This window comes from Macrosteles quadrilineatus, unplaced genomic scaffold (genome assembly GCF_028750875.1).
Source record: "Macrosteles quadrilineatus isolate MER2022 unplaced genomic scaffold, UCM_ALF_1.0 Scaffold_2__2_contigs__length_208266976, whole genome shotgun sequence".
Classification (NCBI taxonomy): Eukaryota; Metazoa; Arthropoda; class Insecta; order Hemiptera; family Cicadellidae; genus Macrosteles; species Macrosteles quadrilineatus.
In genome coordinates this window covers 191261250-191279643 of record NW_026542595.1, presented here as the reverse complement: position 1 = coordinate 191279643, position 18394 = coordinate 191261250, and the positions used below count along the sequence as shown (strand labels likewise).

General features: G+C 34.7%; 1 protein-coding gene across 1 annotated transcript in view; it reads right to left on the bottom strand.

Moving 5' to 3' along the window:
* The window catches only part of LOC128985650 (PR domain zinc finger protein 10-like), a 44611-nt gene that overhangs the window by 18713 nt on the left and 7504 nt on the right, over positions 1-18394 (bottom strand). Inside the window, exons 4-13 of the mRNA XM_054405394.1 lie at positions 17261-17421; positions 16844-16963; positions 15240-15387; positions 13713-13865; positions 12871-13020; positions 11934-12104; positions 10368-10559; positions 9906-9991; positions 1036-1134; positions 324-472 (exon numbers count right to left, since the gene is read on the bottom strand). Of these exons, the coding sequence (XP_054261369.1) occupies positions 324-472; positions 1036-1134; positions 9906-9991; positions 10368-10559; positions 11934-12104; positions 12871-13020; positions 13713-13865; positions 15240-15387; positions 16844-16963; positions 17261-17421 (1429 nt within the window). The remainder of the gene's footprint in view (positions 1-323; positions 473-1035; positions 1135-9905; positions 9992-10367; positions 10560-11933; positions 12105-12870; positions 13021-13712; positions 13866-15239; positions 15388-16843; positions 16964-17260; positions 17422-18394) is intronic.

Genomic DNA, 18394 nt, shown 5'->3' with positions numbered 1-18394 from the left:
CTAAGTATAATAATTTCGAGGTAATCAGTAAATATAAAACCATCACTATTATGATTTTATGAAATGTGGCACAAATAAGGTCAAGTTTTGTAAAATAAGCTCTCACCTAGCAATGTACTAATGGGAGAGATACTTGCTCAATGAAACTAGTTTTATGGTATTTTTAAAGTGATCGAGCAAAAGTCTGCCGCCAAGTTGCCAAACTTACATACATTACATTGTTTTTCTTGGCGGAAAAAGTAATGATTTATTATCTTTTTTGGATTGCTGACTTGGCGGGGAAAGTGTTACCACTTAGTGGTTTTTTGTTAGATATAACATACCTGAGCCTGTTGTAGGAGTGGGAGAACCCGAGGTGGCAGATCTTGCAGTGGTATTTGTTCTCACGAGTATGTAACAGCAGTATATGCTGCTTGAGACTGTCTCCTCTCGGGAACCTCTTGTTGCATATGGCACACTCATATTTCAGCTTCTGTAAAAAAAACTTCAGGAATTATTAGCTCTTATTAAATATTTCTCTAAAACAGGACAGCTTTTTACAACAGTCTTGCAGGTAGCTTTAATAATTCCTAAGAAGTCCTCCATCCCATTACACTACTTATAACACTGTGTTGGTACTAAGAGAATCATATCAACATTGATTAAATTTAAAAAATTTGTTTTTGTTTTACTTAAATACATAATTTATATGAAAAAAAACTGACATATACTGCTCTCTACTGTTGTAAATAGGTTAAATGTTTTGTAACTAAAAACTCATGTATTTAAATGTCTTTGTTAATCATTCCTTCAACATCACTTAGCTGTCTTTGATATTTATGTATGGGTTTGATAAAAATCCACAATTAAAAATTAATTAACTAGATTGATTTGCTTAATTGCTAGTTAAACTCATTTTCAACCATTATGAAAAAGTTTTCTCTATCGACTAGTATATTAGTTAGGCCTACTACAAAGATAAATCTTTGAATTCCTTTTTTTCCTTTTATTTAATTTTTAACAATTTTGTCATAACTACATAATAGGACTACTTACAGAAGGGTTGTTTCGCTCTGTTATGTCTTTCTTCACAAAAGCAACCATCGCTTGGTTTCTACGCTTCAGTGTGTTGATGCTCAACTTCTCTTCTCTTTTCTACGAAAATATAATAAAAAAATATCTTAGTTTGAATGAATTTACCTGGATTATTTACACTTATCATAACAATTGTATTCAGAAGCAGTGAAAAAATAAAAACGTTTACTACAGTAGACACCTTTAAGTTTAGAAACCCTGAGATAAAAGTCTTTTCACAACTAAAAATATCCCCACTATAAAACATTTGGTACACAAATGATTGGGTGCATTTCAAAACAACTGTCATGGGTGTAAAAATCAGAAACTACAGTATTAAAGTAAACAATAGTAAAGCAATTATATCTAAAGTACCAACGTGTTTGACAATAGTAACTTATTTGTTCACCTGATTATGGATTAAATGGAGAGTGTCTGAATCTCGCACATGTGGTTGTCAAAAACCAGCCCAAGTACAAACCAAACTAACCCGAATGAGAGTGCGTCTACTGTACCAGCAATATTCCAAGAACTAGAACTACTTAATATCTGGAAAACATTTGGTAGCTATATCATAAAATCCATCCAGTTTTGATATTGCTTGTGAATAATGTGTATTTAGGCAAAGCCACACTAAAAAAACAGGCATTAATGCTCGTCAAGCATGACGTCACAATAGAAGACGGGAATGACGTAGGTATTTATTTATTTATTTTCTAAGGAAAGATTAAAACAAGCAGCTGATCACAAACGGCAAACATTACGTCATAGCCATCTTCTATCGTGATGTCATGCTTGACGACCATTACGGCCTGTTTTTTTTAGTGTGGCCTTGATTTAGACATGCAAGCATAGATAAATTTATTTGTTAGAAGCCAGCTCTACATTTTTATTGGTGGAATTACTTCAACATTGGATCAGTTTAAATGTAAATAAAATCTTGATTCAAGACAAAGCATTTTATAGATAAAAGTCAATTTTAAACATGAACTAGGCCTAATCAAGGTTTCTATAGTGAAGTCTTCTTCAGAGTCCATTTTTAAGTCCACCTGGCTTCCGACTTCCATTATTTTTCTTTTGTGAATGCAAAGATAGCACAATACAATGAATGATTGATGATGATGATAGATACAATGGATGACCAACTATGTGCGGTGTGACAAAAATTAAGGGGTTTAATGTAGCTTAGCTAAATCAATCAATTCATCAATTTACTAGGCAATTGGGAATTATTTATTTATATTTTTGGTTGGGTAAAACATTCCCAAAGCACCTCTGAAGAAAACTCAACATATTGTTAGTAACTAAAATTTGGAAAACAAAAAATCATAAAAACATTATTTTAAGTAAGTTCAAAATAAAAATATGAACATAATTTCATGGAAATTATTAACAAGGCTGAAGTAAGACAGGTAAAAATAAATCAAAATACGATTATTTTATTTCAGGTGCTAAACCAGTCTTATTATTAAGAAGTACAAGATCTAATAAGTAAAAAATATAAATACATAGGAACAAGATTTGTTATGTTGTTTGGACATCTTCCAGTTATTAAACTCTTATTTACAATAACTTGAGTTATTTTTATTCAGTCTTGGAAGAACAATCAATACTTCACAAATTAACTCGAAGATATAATTAGTGATGAGCCAAATCCAAAATGGTATGATTGCGACCCCAGGCTAAATTAAGATTTACAAAGAGAAATGTGGCATAAATAGATGGGAAACAATTATTTATTCATTGTGCTTTAAAAGTATAAATTTTTAGGACAGAACATTTTCATATTTATTTCCTACGGAGAGTTTTAATTATTTCAACAACTTTTTTTCAGGGTAGGAATTAGGAATGCCTGGATACTATCATGATCATAGAAGGAATATGCAAGGTTTGCAAGATGAAAAATCACAAAACTGTTAATTATTGTGTTTGTATTCTGTATAGGCTATATTTCATGTTACAGTTTGTCCAAAAGGTACTGATTGAAAAAAGGCACTGTGAACTGTGAAGTGGTAACATTTTTATGTCTGCTGCAGACAAGCCTATTAATGGCTTTGGCAGCTATAGGACGAGTTTATGAATTTGTTTTCTTTTAAATAATGAAGTAATAAAAACACCATTTTATGTGATAGATTATTAAGGTCTTTATGCAAATGTGGAGGACGATCACAAATTCATTGGGATCTCACAAAGTAATCATGTAAAATTGAAAATCAAGAAGTATAGAGAATTGACGAGTCCGTAATTTGTATAGTGTGGTTATTGTGGTGTACCTAGGATGGAAGTGGCCGATCTCTAAATATAATTCCCAGTTGAATAGTCAACTTTTCAAGAAACAAATCAGTTTGAAGTTGTTTTTTTAGCATTAAACCCTAACATTATCGTAACAATATTTCAACGTTCAAATATGACAATATATTTCACACAACGGTGCTATGAAAAGCAAAACTTGATTCTTCTGAGGTGATGCAACGCTAATTTACATGTTAAAGTATTGTAGAGTGTCTTCAACAAGGGTGTTCTGAAAATAAAATAAAAATAAAATAAATTGCAAAAAGAAGAGAACAAATCAAACAAATCATAAAGAATATTAAAATTTAGAAAAATATTTAGTGATTGAAGTAAGTTATTGAATTGAAAATAATCTTTATTGGACAAAATATGCGCATCCATTAATAGTTTAAAAGATTAGTTTCAATGTTTCAATATAAAATATTCTGAACATGTTTAAAATATCTTTGGGTTAATTTAAGATCCATGTTTTATTATTTATACAAGATGCACTGTTAACACCTTTATAGGTCAATAAAATTAGTAGGCCTAATATGGCCACAAAAAATATATACTAAGCAAATGTTGAAGTATTTTACTTAGAAGAAATTGCAAGAATTTTAGACAAAACAGTTAGAGATTATGATACAAAACGACATAGGGCACAAGGGTTTTTTAGGGATTTTTGTTGGGAGAGCCAGCTTAATTTAACTGAATGAGCCCATCCTGACATAAGAAAGACAAAAACTTTCTCACTCAAACCTTCCTTCATTGAAAGTACTGTGTGCCGATTTTTAAATTCAAAGATTTAAAATCCGCGCCAGGCAATGGACAAGTCAGTCCAACATGACGTAACGCGGAGGAATACTACACTCGAACCGTGTCGCGTGCAAACCAAACGTCTCGTCGTCACTCGTGGCTCAGTAATCGCGTAGTCAACATGTGAAGTCGCGTTTTGCCGCTGGTGTAGGACGAATTTATTAATATCTTAATTCGTAGCTCGGAAATTAGCGTTCGGGCGGAAATTGTACGTGCATCAAACGATCGCAATTGTCAAAATTTCGCCGAATTGCATTTGGGGGTGTGTTTTATTAGTATTAAGTCGAGACAGTTGAGATGCCGGATTGATTGTTCGCGTTCGTGATGAAAATTCGTACATGCATCATATCGATAGCAAATGTCAATTTCTAGCGAATCGCGGATCGTCGTGACGGTATTTTCAATTGAATCATTAAACGCCAGCTCGAAAAAACAAGAATTAATAAGTCCTACACCAGAAAAAACCGTGTCGTGATGTTCCGCTCGGTCAGACAAAAAGTCACAAAACCACGAGTCAGTTTTTAAATATTCGGTACGCGTGAATCTTCGTCGGAATGAATGTTAATGTGTCGACATGTGTACGTAAGTAAATGTTTGTGTTATTTGTGTTTTAGTATTAAAATAGTCTTGCCAATCTGCCACATTTTTTTCACATGTACCACTCGTTTTACAAGTTATGAATCATGTTTTGTTTGGTCTGAGATTTTCATGTTTCATTTGGTCTACTTAGAGCACATGGTCACGATTCAGGATAAAATGTTTTATTAAATTTGGTCATGTCATACAAAGAATTTAAGTTATAATAGTGAACCTAGTCAAATGAAAATTATTTATTAAATTGAATTGAAATGGTATATTAATTTAAAGAGCAATGTTTATCTGTGATATTATTATTTTTGTATTCTATGTACAGTCAGATTCTATCATCATCAGTATTATTATTTAAAACGTTTGTATTTCATGTGTAGAATAATTTTGAATAGAGTGTTACATTTTTAAATAGTGAGAGTTTGATTGTGTAACGTAAATGGGGGTAACAGAGTGCTCGGTCGAAGGCTAGGGCTGATAAAGGGTCATGAGGATAGACTCCCATTAAATTCATAAATATTAAATATTAAATAAAAATTATCAAATAATCGACTCAGCAGTCGATTGGCCCCGTTGCACTGATCAGCAAGGAGTGATGTATATCACAAACCTACATAATAGTCCCTGTTTGATTAAATTGTAAACTGGCCAGTTTGATAATTACGAACATCTTTGGGGAGTCTGGTGATCCAAAACAAATAAATAAAATTATCAAGGCTAGGTCATCCCGAGACTTTGTAGTTTCAAAATGTGGCAAACCACCAAGGCTTACAATCAACTCTCTCACTCTCTCTCAAACCGTTAATTATTGTGCACAAAATGTAACTGCATTATTTATGTTTAATTTGTATCACAGCTCAATTCTGATTCATTATACAGTGTTTTTACAAAAATCCATCTTATCATTATCCTGTGTTTTAGCTTATATTATTAATATTAAAACTGGAAAAGTAAAGAGGTAAATGGCTTAACTGTAAGAAGTATACAAAGTATACACAAAGAATATTGATGTTTACATTCTATAAATATATTTTGACAGTACAATTTTTATGGGTTCAGTTCATAATATTTAATATCAAGTTGGTGAATTCATGAGTAATCGGCTTAACCGAATCCAGTATATATATAACATCTTGAAGTCATACTTTTGATAAATATTTCCTGAACAAACAGTTTCACAAATATTTTCAATCAATATTTCAATATTATTATTTGCAATTTTACAGTTTTACAGAGTATCAATTCATATCACAATCTTTCATCTGAACAGACATTTCAATTCATAGAGTGTTCAAATAAACACATCTATTAGTTTTAAGAAGTGTTAGAAATAAGCTGAAGAAGGTGTGAAGGAGGACACATATCAGACCTCTCACGGTCCATAAATCGGACTTCTGGGATATTTAATTACAGGGCCCACACTTAACATCTTTATTTCCACTGCGCAGCTCTGTGATTGTAATGTCCTCAGTAGTTCAATTAAAAGTGTAAATTAAATTCATTAAACCCCCACCAGGGGGCAACTTTTTGTTATACTCACACCTGTATGGAATAGCCAAATTGCATTACATAAAGGTGTGAGGTGATTTTGATTGATGGAATGATCAGTTAAGTTAAGAGTATATTTTGAATATAAGTAAAGAACTCTTTTTTCTTTACAAAAAGTGATAGCACTAATATTGAGAGGTCTGGTAACAAGGAAGCAGATTGGCATTACTACCAGGCAGGTTGGCATTGATAAGGGTATCAGTTGTTATCTCTAAGGCAATTATCCACATTGATATTTCTGTGTTCGTTTACTTGTTTATTTATTTGTGTCATATTCGTACAGAGATTATTTATATTTATATTTACATTTATATTTACATGTGCAATAGTTTTCAATTTTGAGTAAATAGAGTCAAAACTGAGGTCAATTGTTTTAAACATTTTCATAATTACATATTTTGAGAAACAATGAATCATCTGAGTCATGTTATGTAACCACTGTGAGCGACATGAAGGCTGGCCAACAGAGGTCACGTTCCAGCTGTGGTGGGGCGAGAGTAGAACCTACCCGCACAGACAGGCAGACATCGGGCCGTTCACCACAACAATGTCCCCCGCCCCCGCCCACTCCATCGGCAACAGCTGACTGTCGACTGCGCTACGGGTCAATGAACTGATTGTTGACATCTACTCAACGCTGAATGCTAGATAATTCTACAGTGTGTTAAGCGTGCGCGTTTACACCATTCAAATTGTTGATGGATTGATGCAGTTTTGGTTTATGACACAAGGTGTTAGTTGACAACAATTTTTAATTTCTCAGTACCGACCTCAAAGCAAAATGTTTATTATTGTTAAAGTTTCAGATTTTCTATTTTTGTTATTCAAATTTCAAATGTTTATGTGTAAAATTGTTTCGTGTTAAATGTATTAAATGTAAATCAATGGAAAAAAAAAATCAACAAAAAAATGTGTCGTATGAATGAAGCGTCTGTTGCCACGTCAAGCGTCGTCGCGCCGGGTCGAAATTGTCCCGGGATGGAAAAGGCCTTCGTGCGGACCTGAAGGTCGCTCGGGCCAATTTTTTTTGGCAGGGGAGATTTCTGTGCCGATTTTTAAATTCAAAGATTTAAAATCCGCGCCAGGCAATGGACAAGTCAGTCCAACATGACGTAACGCGGAGGAATACTACACTCGAACCGTGTCGCGTGCAAACCAAACGTCTCGTCGTCACTCGTGGCTCAGTAATCGCGTAGTCAACATGTGAAGTCGCGTTTTGCCGCTGGTGTAGGACGAATTTATTAATATCTTAATTCGTAGCTCGGAAATTAGCGTTCGGGCGGAAATTGTACGTGCATCAAACGATCGCAATTGTCAAAATTTCGCCGAATTGCATTTGGGGGTGTGTTTTATTAGTATTAAGTCGAGACAGTTGAGATGCCGGATTGATTGTTCGCGTTCGTGATGAAAATTCGTACATGCATCATATCGATAGCAAATGTCAATTTCTAGCGAATCGCGGATCGTCGTGACGGTATTTTCAATTGAATCATTAAACGCCAGCTCGAAAAAACAAGAATTAATAAGTCCTACACCAGAAAAAACCGTGTCGTGATGTTCCGCTCGGTCAGACAAAAAGTCACAAAACCACGAGTCAGTTTTTAAATATTCGGTACGCGTGAATCTTCGTCGGAATGAATGTTAATGTGTCGACATGTGTACGTAAGTAAATGTTTGTGTTATTTGTGTTTTAGTATTAAAATAGTCTTGCCAATCTGCCACATTTTTTTCACATGTACCACTCGTTTTACAAGTTATGAATCATGTTTTGTTTGGTCTGAGATTTTCATGTTTCATTTGGTCTACTTAGAGCACATGGTCACGATTCAGGATAAAATGTTTTATTAAATTTGGTCATGTCATACAAAGAATTTAAGTTATAATAGTGAACCTAGTCAAATGAAAATTATTTATTAAATTGAATTGAAATGGTATATTAATTTAAAGAGCAATGTTTATCTGTGATATTATTATTTTTGTATTCTATGTACAGTCAGATTCTATCATCATCAGTATTATTATTTAAAACGTTTGTATTTCATGTGTAGAATAATTTTGAATAGAGTGTTACATTTTTAAATAGTGAGAGTTTGATTGTGTAACGTAAATGGGGGTAACAGAGTGCTCGGTCGAAGGCTAGGGCTGATAAAGGGTCATGAGGATAGACTCCCATTAAATTCATAAATATTAAATATTAAATAAAAATTATCAAATAATCGACTCAGCAGTCGATTGGCCCCGTTGCACTGATCAGCAAGGAGTGATGTATATCACAAACCTACATAATAGTCCCTGTTTGATTAAATTGTAAACTGGCCAGTTTGATAATTACGAACATCTTTGGGGAGTCTGGTGATCCAAAACAAATAAATAAAATTATCAAGGCTAGGTCATCCCGAGACTTTGTAGTTTCAAAATGTGGCAAACCACCAAGGCTTACAATCAACTCTCTCACTCTCTCTCAAACCGTTAATTATTGTGCACAAAATGTAACTGCATTATTTATGTTTAATTTGTATCACAGCTCAATTCTGATTCATTATACAGTGTTTTTACAAAAATCCATCTTATCATTATCCTGTGTTTTAGCTTATATTATTAATATTAAAACTGGAAAAGTAAAGAGGTAAATGGCTTAACTGTAAGAAGTATACAAAGTATACACAAAGAATATTGATGTTTACATTCTATAAATATATTTTGACAGTACAATTTTTATGGGTTCAGTTCATAATATTTAATATCAAGTTGGTGAATTCATGAGTAATCGGCTTAACCGAATCCAGTATATATATAACATCTTGAAGTCATACTTTTGATAAATATTTCCTGAACAAACAGTTTCACAAATATTTTCAATCAATATTTCAATATTATTATTTGCAATTTTACAGTTTTACAGAGTATCAATTCATATCACAATCTTTCATCTGAACAGACATTTCAATTCATAGAGTGTTCAAATAAACACATCTATTAGTTTTAAGAAGTGTTAGAAATAAGCTGAAGAAGGTGTGAAGGAGGACACATATCAGACCTCTCACGGTCCATAAATCGGACTTCTGGGATATTTAATTACAGGGCCCACACTTAACATCTTTATTTCCACTGCGCAGCTCTGTGATTGTAATGTCCTCAGTAGTTCAATTAAAAGTGTAAATTAAATTCATTAAACCCCCACCAGGGGGCAACTTTTTGTTATACTCACACCTGTATGGAATAGCCAAATTGCATTACATAAAGGTGTGAGGTGATTTTGATTGATGGAATGATCAGTTAAGTTAAGAGTATATTTTGAATATAAGTAAAGAACTCTTTTTTCTTTACAACTGTCAGTGGAAAATGACAATAAAATATTCAGATAATTGTGTGTTGTGTTACTATTGTGACTATAGTATATTGTGTTTGTGTTTCTAGATCCAGGATGGATCCTTTCACATTCACCTTAAACTGCTACCCCAACAGCAATCCATGGAAACACAAAAACAATAAATTAGCCAAAACATGATTATCTATTAGTAAGTACACCCCCTTGACTCCTTGGGCTATTAGACATTTTTTTGTGCATGTTATTTCTAAAAGCTTTGCCAGTCTACGTTTGGCGTCAGAGTTGTAACCACACTTACCACAGCTGTAGCTTTGTGACAGTTTGAATGTTTTGCCAGTTCTTCAGCTGTTTTCAGCTTCACCCCACAGGTAGAACATGGCCACTCTAAAAAAGCAATATAAATAATATGAATATCATATAAATAGGAGAAATTGTGATTTTCTTTTACATACAGTCGTACCAAATAACCTTACTTAAACCAAGTTGTGTTGTGTAACCTGATCAAATACTTTTATCAAACTAGGGAAAAAATTACAAAAACACAAATTTAAAATTTGTTTCAAATGTTTGCAAGCACATGCTAAATAAACAAAACATCCTAGAAATTCTTTGTTAAATTTATATAAATTATAGACCAATTTACTTTGCAATGTATGTGAGAGTTCTCTAAAGGTTAGTGTTAGAAGTTGCTCCCAACACCACATTGCCATACTTGAGATCTGTTATGAACAGTTTGAAGACAGACACATTATTAACCTACCAATCGGTGGGGGGTTGGCGGGCAGACCACGTCTGACAGCATATGACGGACTGTACCACACTAGTAACTCCTCCTTCTGATGTATCATCTGCGTTGTGGTGAAGTAGAGAGAGTTGCCTAGCTGAGACAACAGCAGATTGGGAGGTCTATCTGTGGTAGCTCTCCTCACAAACCTCATCCAGTTGGACATATCTGTGACATTACAAGGTATTAACATGGTCAATTGAACACAAATCAGGGCTGGAGTACATACAGGGTGTCTCAGAACTCTACTGACTTTTCAAGGTATTTGCCTGGACCAAAGACAAACTAAAATAGCATGTTGGAAATTCCCAAAACTCAAAATTTACCTGTACAGCTACCATTCTGTTTATCTGAAAATCAATTTTTTATTTGTTAACAGCTTTTGGACGGGAATTGAAATTTAGTATATAGATTAACAAATAGTTCTAAAAAAAAGAGTGAAAAGACAAAAGAGGCTGTACGGGTTAATTTTAAGTTTTGGAAAATTTAACATGGTAGAGTAGACCCCCTCTAGTTCGGCTTCAGTAGGATCGGCAGCTGGATGGTCCAGCCCGGTCACGTCGTCAAGGGTGATTTATCTTCGACAGGATTTAACTTGAATGTATAGTTTTCCGGCCATAGAAGTAAACAATTAATTATAATTTAATTATATAGTAGGCTAGTTCAGTGCGAGAAACTATTGCCGGTATTGACTTTGGTTTTTTAAATTTTGAAATCAGGCTCCCCAAAATATTTTACACCCGATTTTAAATTTGTGTCTCAGGGTAGTTCACGAATTTCTCGTTCTTCTTCGATCACATAGCATATACCTCATCATTAAACCACCGCTTGTGACAGGGCTTTTGTTGTTAACGCCTGCCGTCTTTGGAACGGCCAACCCCTACACAATAAGTCCCTTGAAAAACGTCCCCAGTTTGTGGCGGCACAAAAAAATCTCTACATTGAGCAAATGGTCTCGCCTGGTGTGTCCTAGGGCTTCTGTGTCTTTGCGCGATTGCTGGTGTGTGTGCGTGTGAGAGTGTGAACGTGAACGTGTTTTTTTTTGTTATTTCTTTTTACAGTAATTATTATTTTGTTAAATTGCATTTTTGTTTCTTATGTTCTTGATTTGTTAAATATGTAGATTTATATAAGATTAAGAAATATCATTACATTGCATTTTTATTTCTTTATATTTACGTTTGTCAGGTTAAGTGTAAGAAGGCCATGTGGCCCTAACTTTGCCGGGTAAAATAAAGAATTTTTATTTAATTTAATTTCAACTCTGAATTAGGCAAAGAACAGCATTCTTGGACCTTTGGTGAGGGTCAAACACCTGCCTTAGGAAGAGCTCATAGACAGTTTCATCAGAGACTAAAGTTAGACATACTCTGAGGCACTAAACAGGCAGTCCAAAAAGCCCACAGGTGGCTGCTGCCCAGGGACAAAAAGCCCACCCAAAATTCATCAAGACACATCAAATCGAGATTCATCCAACACATACACACTAAAAGCACAGATATTCGCTCAGTTACTTTTACAACAATAATTGACCAAACTTACGTTCGTTGGAGACGTCCAAAATGCGGAACTCGCCGGAGTCAGACTCTATGGTGAGTTTGAGAGTCGGAGCCTCTTGCAACACCACCACCTCCCCTGACTTGGCTAACACTCCCTCTATGGGGCCGAACTGAGTGCGCTTTGGTATAGTCTTCCGTGCAAACACACCGTATTCTACAAGCACAATTGAACTCAATAAACTTCAAGTATAACTACAAGTCGCTTGTTTGAGTGACAGGTTGACTGAAAATAACAAATCTCAATTTGGAATTTGAATCCACAATTTCATTGGCTGGACTCAAGAATTGATTAACAAATATTGTTATATTCACTGTTTGCCAGCAACAACCCATGAGATTGTCAAGGAGGTTAACATATTTCTGAATAGAAATGTTCAAACAGCAACCACTTTGGGTTTTTTAAGACTATTTTATGTACTCAGGCAGGATTTAAATAATTTAGAGATTTTTTTTAGGTCACGGATACTAAAATATTGCGATAGCAGGAGATGGAAGATAGAACACTACCACAATGTTGCTTGATTAATTTTTGCTTGGTGAATTTTAAGTTTTAGGATAATATCAAGTTAATAATGTTGAGAATGGACTACCTACCACAGTAGATTCTATATTGCTTGTTTTGAAAATTTTGGATTTCTGGATTTCACCATCATTACTACCGAGAATCTCACGGAGCAAACAGATCAAAAGTAGAACAAAAGGACTCAGTTGCTGAGGTTCTAGGTTCAAATCCAATTATAAACAATTATTTTTAACAAGGTATGTGATAATGTTACAAACCTTTAGAACTAGCCTGAAGTAAAACAGTTCTAGGCCAGAGCCTAGTGTCCAAGAATGTCAAGGTAGGATGTAAAAAACTACTGTACTAAAATGCCCATTAAGGAAACTTGAAGGGAGACATAACTCCAATGTCTACTCACCTTCTACTTCGTCTGACACCCTGTTGATGGCCAGATAGGACGCAGGCAGAGTAGCTCTCGCTCTAGAAGGCACAGCTTTGTCACTTATCTTCCTGTTTATTTGATGTTCAGCACAATCCGAGTCCATTAGAACATTGCATTCCTCGCACCCTGCCAAAAAATAACATGACAAATTAAAATAATATGAATTGACCTGCCAAGGTAAGGGTGTAACATAGCCAAGAGCCTAGGTCTTAAGGGTTATTGTATGGATAGTATGTACCACTAGAAACACAAACATTTGGAAATTTAAGTGTCATTGTTCGCATTTCCAACTAAAGAAGATTTGAAAAAAGATATCGCTCTTCACAACAAACTTATATTTTTATGAAAATCAAAATTAAACTACAGTAGAACTCTGATTATCCGAATCAATAGGGACCAGACCCCATTCGGATAATCAAAAATTCGTATAATCGGAGTTTTACCGGAATTCCAGGAATTTTAAAGAAAAATCCTCATTTTCGGTACTAAGTGAACTTTTAATTAATAATAATTTAAATCAGAACATGTTTACAGTTTACAATGTTCATAGTACAAGTGTTCTATAGGCTACATGTTATTAAGTCAATAGTGTTCCATCAAAGTCCAAAATTGGCTAAATGTGTTTAATTCTTTGATATTTTGCAAAACTTATTACTGTACCTTTACGTTTTTAAAATTGTTGAAATAAGCGATTCGGATAATTGGAGATTCGGTTAATCGGAGTTCGGATAATTGGAGTTCTACTGTATGTTAATTTTTTTTTATTGTGACAATTTTAACATGTGGATGGGGTGCCTACTTCTAGGGAGGTCACTCACAGTATCGTCTCTCAATGGGTTCTTGAGGCGGGTCCTCAGCAGACGGCTGATAGTTAGACTGTGTTTCAGAGAAGTTCTGCAGCACTGGTAGAGACAGTGACTGATCTATCAGCTGCTGATTCTGATCCTGCAGCCTCAGCTCAATTATGAGACCTGAACACAGAATATCAGAAGAATCAGTGACAGTAACTATAGAGTGAATCATTCCAGCTGTTCTAGCTTGGCAACAAATATAATGGATTCAACTCTTCATGGACGGGCAGGATACTTGGTCTAGGACAGGCAGATTTTTTTTAAATTAGAAAGTATATTAATCTGGCCCTTTTTATACATTTATGCTTTTAATGAGGACAAAACTTATCTTTGCATTGTATGGATACATTTTTAATCTCAAAGAAATTGCACAGATTCTGGCTACCCATTCAATGAATGTATCCACAGGCCATATTTATACAGGGTGTCCAAAAAAAAAACGTTTCAGGACTTTGGGAAATGAATCCTCATGCTAAAAGGAAGAAAAAAGTTAAAAGTTTATGTGAAGGTATGTCCGAAAAGGAGGCCATTTTGTCATGACGACCAACAATCGTATAAAGATCATTGGCCACTTCTAGGGTTAATGAAATTTGGTATGTGTACTAATCCATGGTATCTCCAGGTGTTTTTTTTACTTTTTGAAATTTTGATATTTAATGGTGATTTTTCTATAAAACCATAATTCTTTTCTAAAAAATGGCCCGAACAATTTTGATAAAATTTATAATGTTATAGGCCTTTAAATTCTGAACAAAATGGTATAGCTCCCATTGCTGTAAAAATTATGGTTAAAAAATTATATACCGGTAAAATATCATAGGTAAACTCCCACCGCTTACCCATAATAACGGTTGAGGAAATAATGGGAGAAAGTGTGTGTCAGATTGCTGACCGTTTATTTTCTTTCTTAATATTGAAGGGTAACAAGCTTAAAAACACTACAACATGATAAAAATGGATTTATAGCAATCCATTTTAAGATTTTATATTGAAACTGTTTCAACATTAAACTGAAGAGATGTATTTAAAGATTTTGATCCTATTAATTTTATTTGAGACCAGCTATTGTACCAAAAAACTGTTCAAACCAATCAAATACGAATCAGTTCAAAAGATGGTGAAAATACTTACTTTGTAAAGGAATTCAAACATTGTTATTTTAGTAAAATCAGTGTTCAATTTGTAAAAAATGAAGTTCCGTAACTGTAACCTATTTGATGTGATTTGTACCAATTTATGTCAATATTTTAATCTTTCTGAAAAAGAAGTACCGGAACTCCGTTCCGCCGCGTTCCTCTACAAATCCAGCACAAACTAAAATTGTTTTAAACTAGGCTACAAAATGTTGAATTTTTACCTGTAAGACTGGTGCAATATGTTCGAACGGCACCATTCTATCATAACTCAAATTTATAAGTATTTCTCTGGTTAACTTTTGATTTACTTAAGTCCAAGCTTAATTCAATTCTCCCTAATATTGGATCTGAACCATACCTTGCTCTCTCAGTGTGTTGTACAAAGTTCGCAAATGCCCATTATCATCCTGTGCATTTTCTTCCTGCAGGTTTTCACTTTGGCCATTGTCTTCGATAGGGAGTTCGCTGTTTTGAGCTCTGGCAGCCACCAAATATTCTCTTGGTATCTGAAATAACATGCATATTATTTGTGAATTTAAAAACTACATCCAACTATAGTGACCCTCCCTTATTGATTTTAATTAGGTAGGAATATTTTTTTATTATTTTAGTACTTATGACGATTGCGATCAGAAACCAAATACTTTATAACACATAATGAAAAACCCAGTTAAACTGCTGCTTTGAACAGGTTGAATCACATCTAGTCTATAGCTGTGGTGCAAAATTTCTACATAGAACAAGAAGGAAGAGGTGTAAATTAAGGCCTTGCCATTAGGGTATTAGATGGTACTTTCAAATATTTTTTACATATAAAACTAGTTTAAGGTAAAGTTTGTCTCTTTTTATTAAGTTCATGTTCACACGTGTAACTCTTGTATACCAATTGTCTCAAAATATTTTGATTTAAAGGAACCGAAGACATTTTGTGCAAGCTGAAATAACAACTGCGACCAATGAACACTTCACTTCTACATGAATAGCGCTAATTTAATTTAATAACTAGCCACGTGTAGATGGAAACTTTTGTGCTAGTGTGCCCAATTAGTGCTTATAGCGAATATTAGCTGCTCTAAACTAGCTACGAGTACACGGGGCTTTACTGTTGCAACTAGCTCGTTGCAACTACATAGTGTCTACTAAATCTGGTTTGAAAAATTCGTTAAGTTTTCCAGGAGAATTCAAAACAAATTGAAGAATTTTAAGAACTACTATCGGAACCCTACTTCAAGCTTTATCATGTTGTTTTATATTAAGTAAAACTTATAAAAGATTTTTTAAAGAAATCATAATTTTTATCACATAATGAAATTAACTAATGTATATGTATATAAAAAATGTTTTTAAGAAATAGTAGGTTAGAAATTGTATTATTTATTTTTTCAATAACTTGTAAGCACTATAACTTTTACAAAGGATAATAGCTTATACAACATATTAAAAGTATTAGGCCCTACTGGTAGGTAAGGCGACACCAGTAATCATCTCTCGCGATCGCGGCAACTCCCGTGATCATAATTTGCGGTTTTGGCGACACTAAAAATCGTTTCCTGTGACCGCGGCAACACCCGTGAGCATATTTTGTGGTTTCAGCAACACCGATAATCGTATCCGCGATAGCGGCAACACCCGTGAGCATATTTTGTGGTTTCGGCAACACCAATAATCATCCCTCGCGATTGTGGCAATACCCATTAGAATATTTTGCGGTTTTGAAAAACCGATAATCGTTTCCCGCGATCGTGGCAACAGACAGGTAGTCAACTTTCACAAGCTATGTAAAGAAAGTGTAAAACTAACAGTGGTCTTTAAACCAGAATTGAAGAATGTTCCCAGAAAGGTATCTCCCAATAGCTCTTTAGTCCCCTATGAATCGCTAAAGAGACATAGACAAAATAGTTTTCATCTTTAAACGTTATATAGAATTCCAGACGTTACTTACAACAACACAACACGACTTACCTGAATAAACCTTCCAGTTCCGTTGGCGTCAGTTGATTCAACAATGCCGTAAGCAATTGCTCCATTGCTCAACAGAAGTTCCAGTCTCTGGTCACAGCAACCCTCTGATGGTACAACCAGCTGAAATCACACCGTCCACCAATTTCAATTTTTATAAATTCTCTGGCTTTTCACAACACTGGTCTACGGGTGACTGAATTAGTTTTCCCTCCATTTTTTGTCTTTTGTCTGAGACCACTACACACCAATGCGACATTTATGCTTTCCGACAAGACGTCTTCCGACAAAACATTTTCTCAAAAAACGTTTTGTCTGACCAGTGTGAGGCTGGCCTAATCGTCACTGGATTTTTGCATATCACATACCAGCGTTTACTGACATTAAATTATATTCTATTTGGTGTAGTATATTTCTAACCTCTGTAGGCTGGGATGAGTCTGCAGCCAGTAGCAACAGTTTGCTGTCGTCTGCTACAGCCGGTCCCGCTGCAGCCCCACTCAGGTGCCCCTCCATCCCCTCACTCAGCACTATCACTCCTCCCTCTTCCGCCGGAGGGGGTGAAGTCACTGGTAGGTAGCCTGAAAACAAATAACGTACTGGGTTCCCTTTTACCATTGGTAATAGAATTAAATATAGACCAACAACGGTGCTGAGGTTAGCTTTTGGTCAATGTCACATAATGGGTGATTTTGAAGTCCTTTGGGCACAAATGCAAAATAAAAATACTATTTTAAGTAATAATGTGTTGTTATTATTATCCAACCCCTTACCTTTCCAGCAAACATAGTTTTAGATCCTAATAATAATTTATTCAATAAGAAAAATAGGACTGTTTATCATAATTTGCCAGTCGTTCACAGTCCCCAGCTTAATGCCGTAATGTTCACTCAAATAATAAATACTTCATAACCTCACAATTTTGCAATATAATGGAACTATAAACATTGGGAGATCGTCTGCTATCAATAACAAGCAGTATTAAAATGCTAAATACGATAGGGACATTTTTTTAATTGTCTAAAGGCAGTCCCTAAGGTACAGCATGTCAAAGACGTTTCGACGAAATGGGTTCTAGACGTAACGGGGCGATGCGTAATTAGGCGGCAAAACTCATTCTAGTGCTTGTGATGATGAGTTTGCGCAGTAGCCACAGCTGAACAATTTTGTGAATTTTAAGAAGATTTTTACAAATGAACTGATAAACAGATAAGAAATGCATAGTACCTTAATTAAGATTCAAGTCGTTCACTTTAATAACTCACAAACTTTGCAACTTACAATAAAAAGGATTCTGACAATGTCTCTAGGCCTAGAACCTAACCTCAAATTGGATGTCAACGCAGTAAATGTAGCTTTTCATAGACTAGATTTTAGGTCAGATTTGCCAGTCGTTCACGCTCCAGTTGTTCCACGATGTTGAATATCGTGAACGATTGGCGCAATACTGGCTGTACTTTAAATGTCGTTGCTCTTTTACAACTATAAGGTTTAGGGTATAATATTTTATGGTAGTTGTTCCTTCATTATAACATCAAATTCGAAACAAAATGA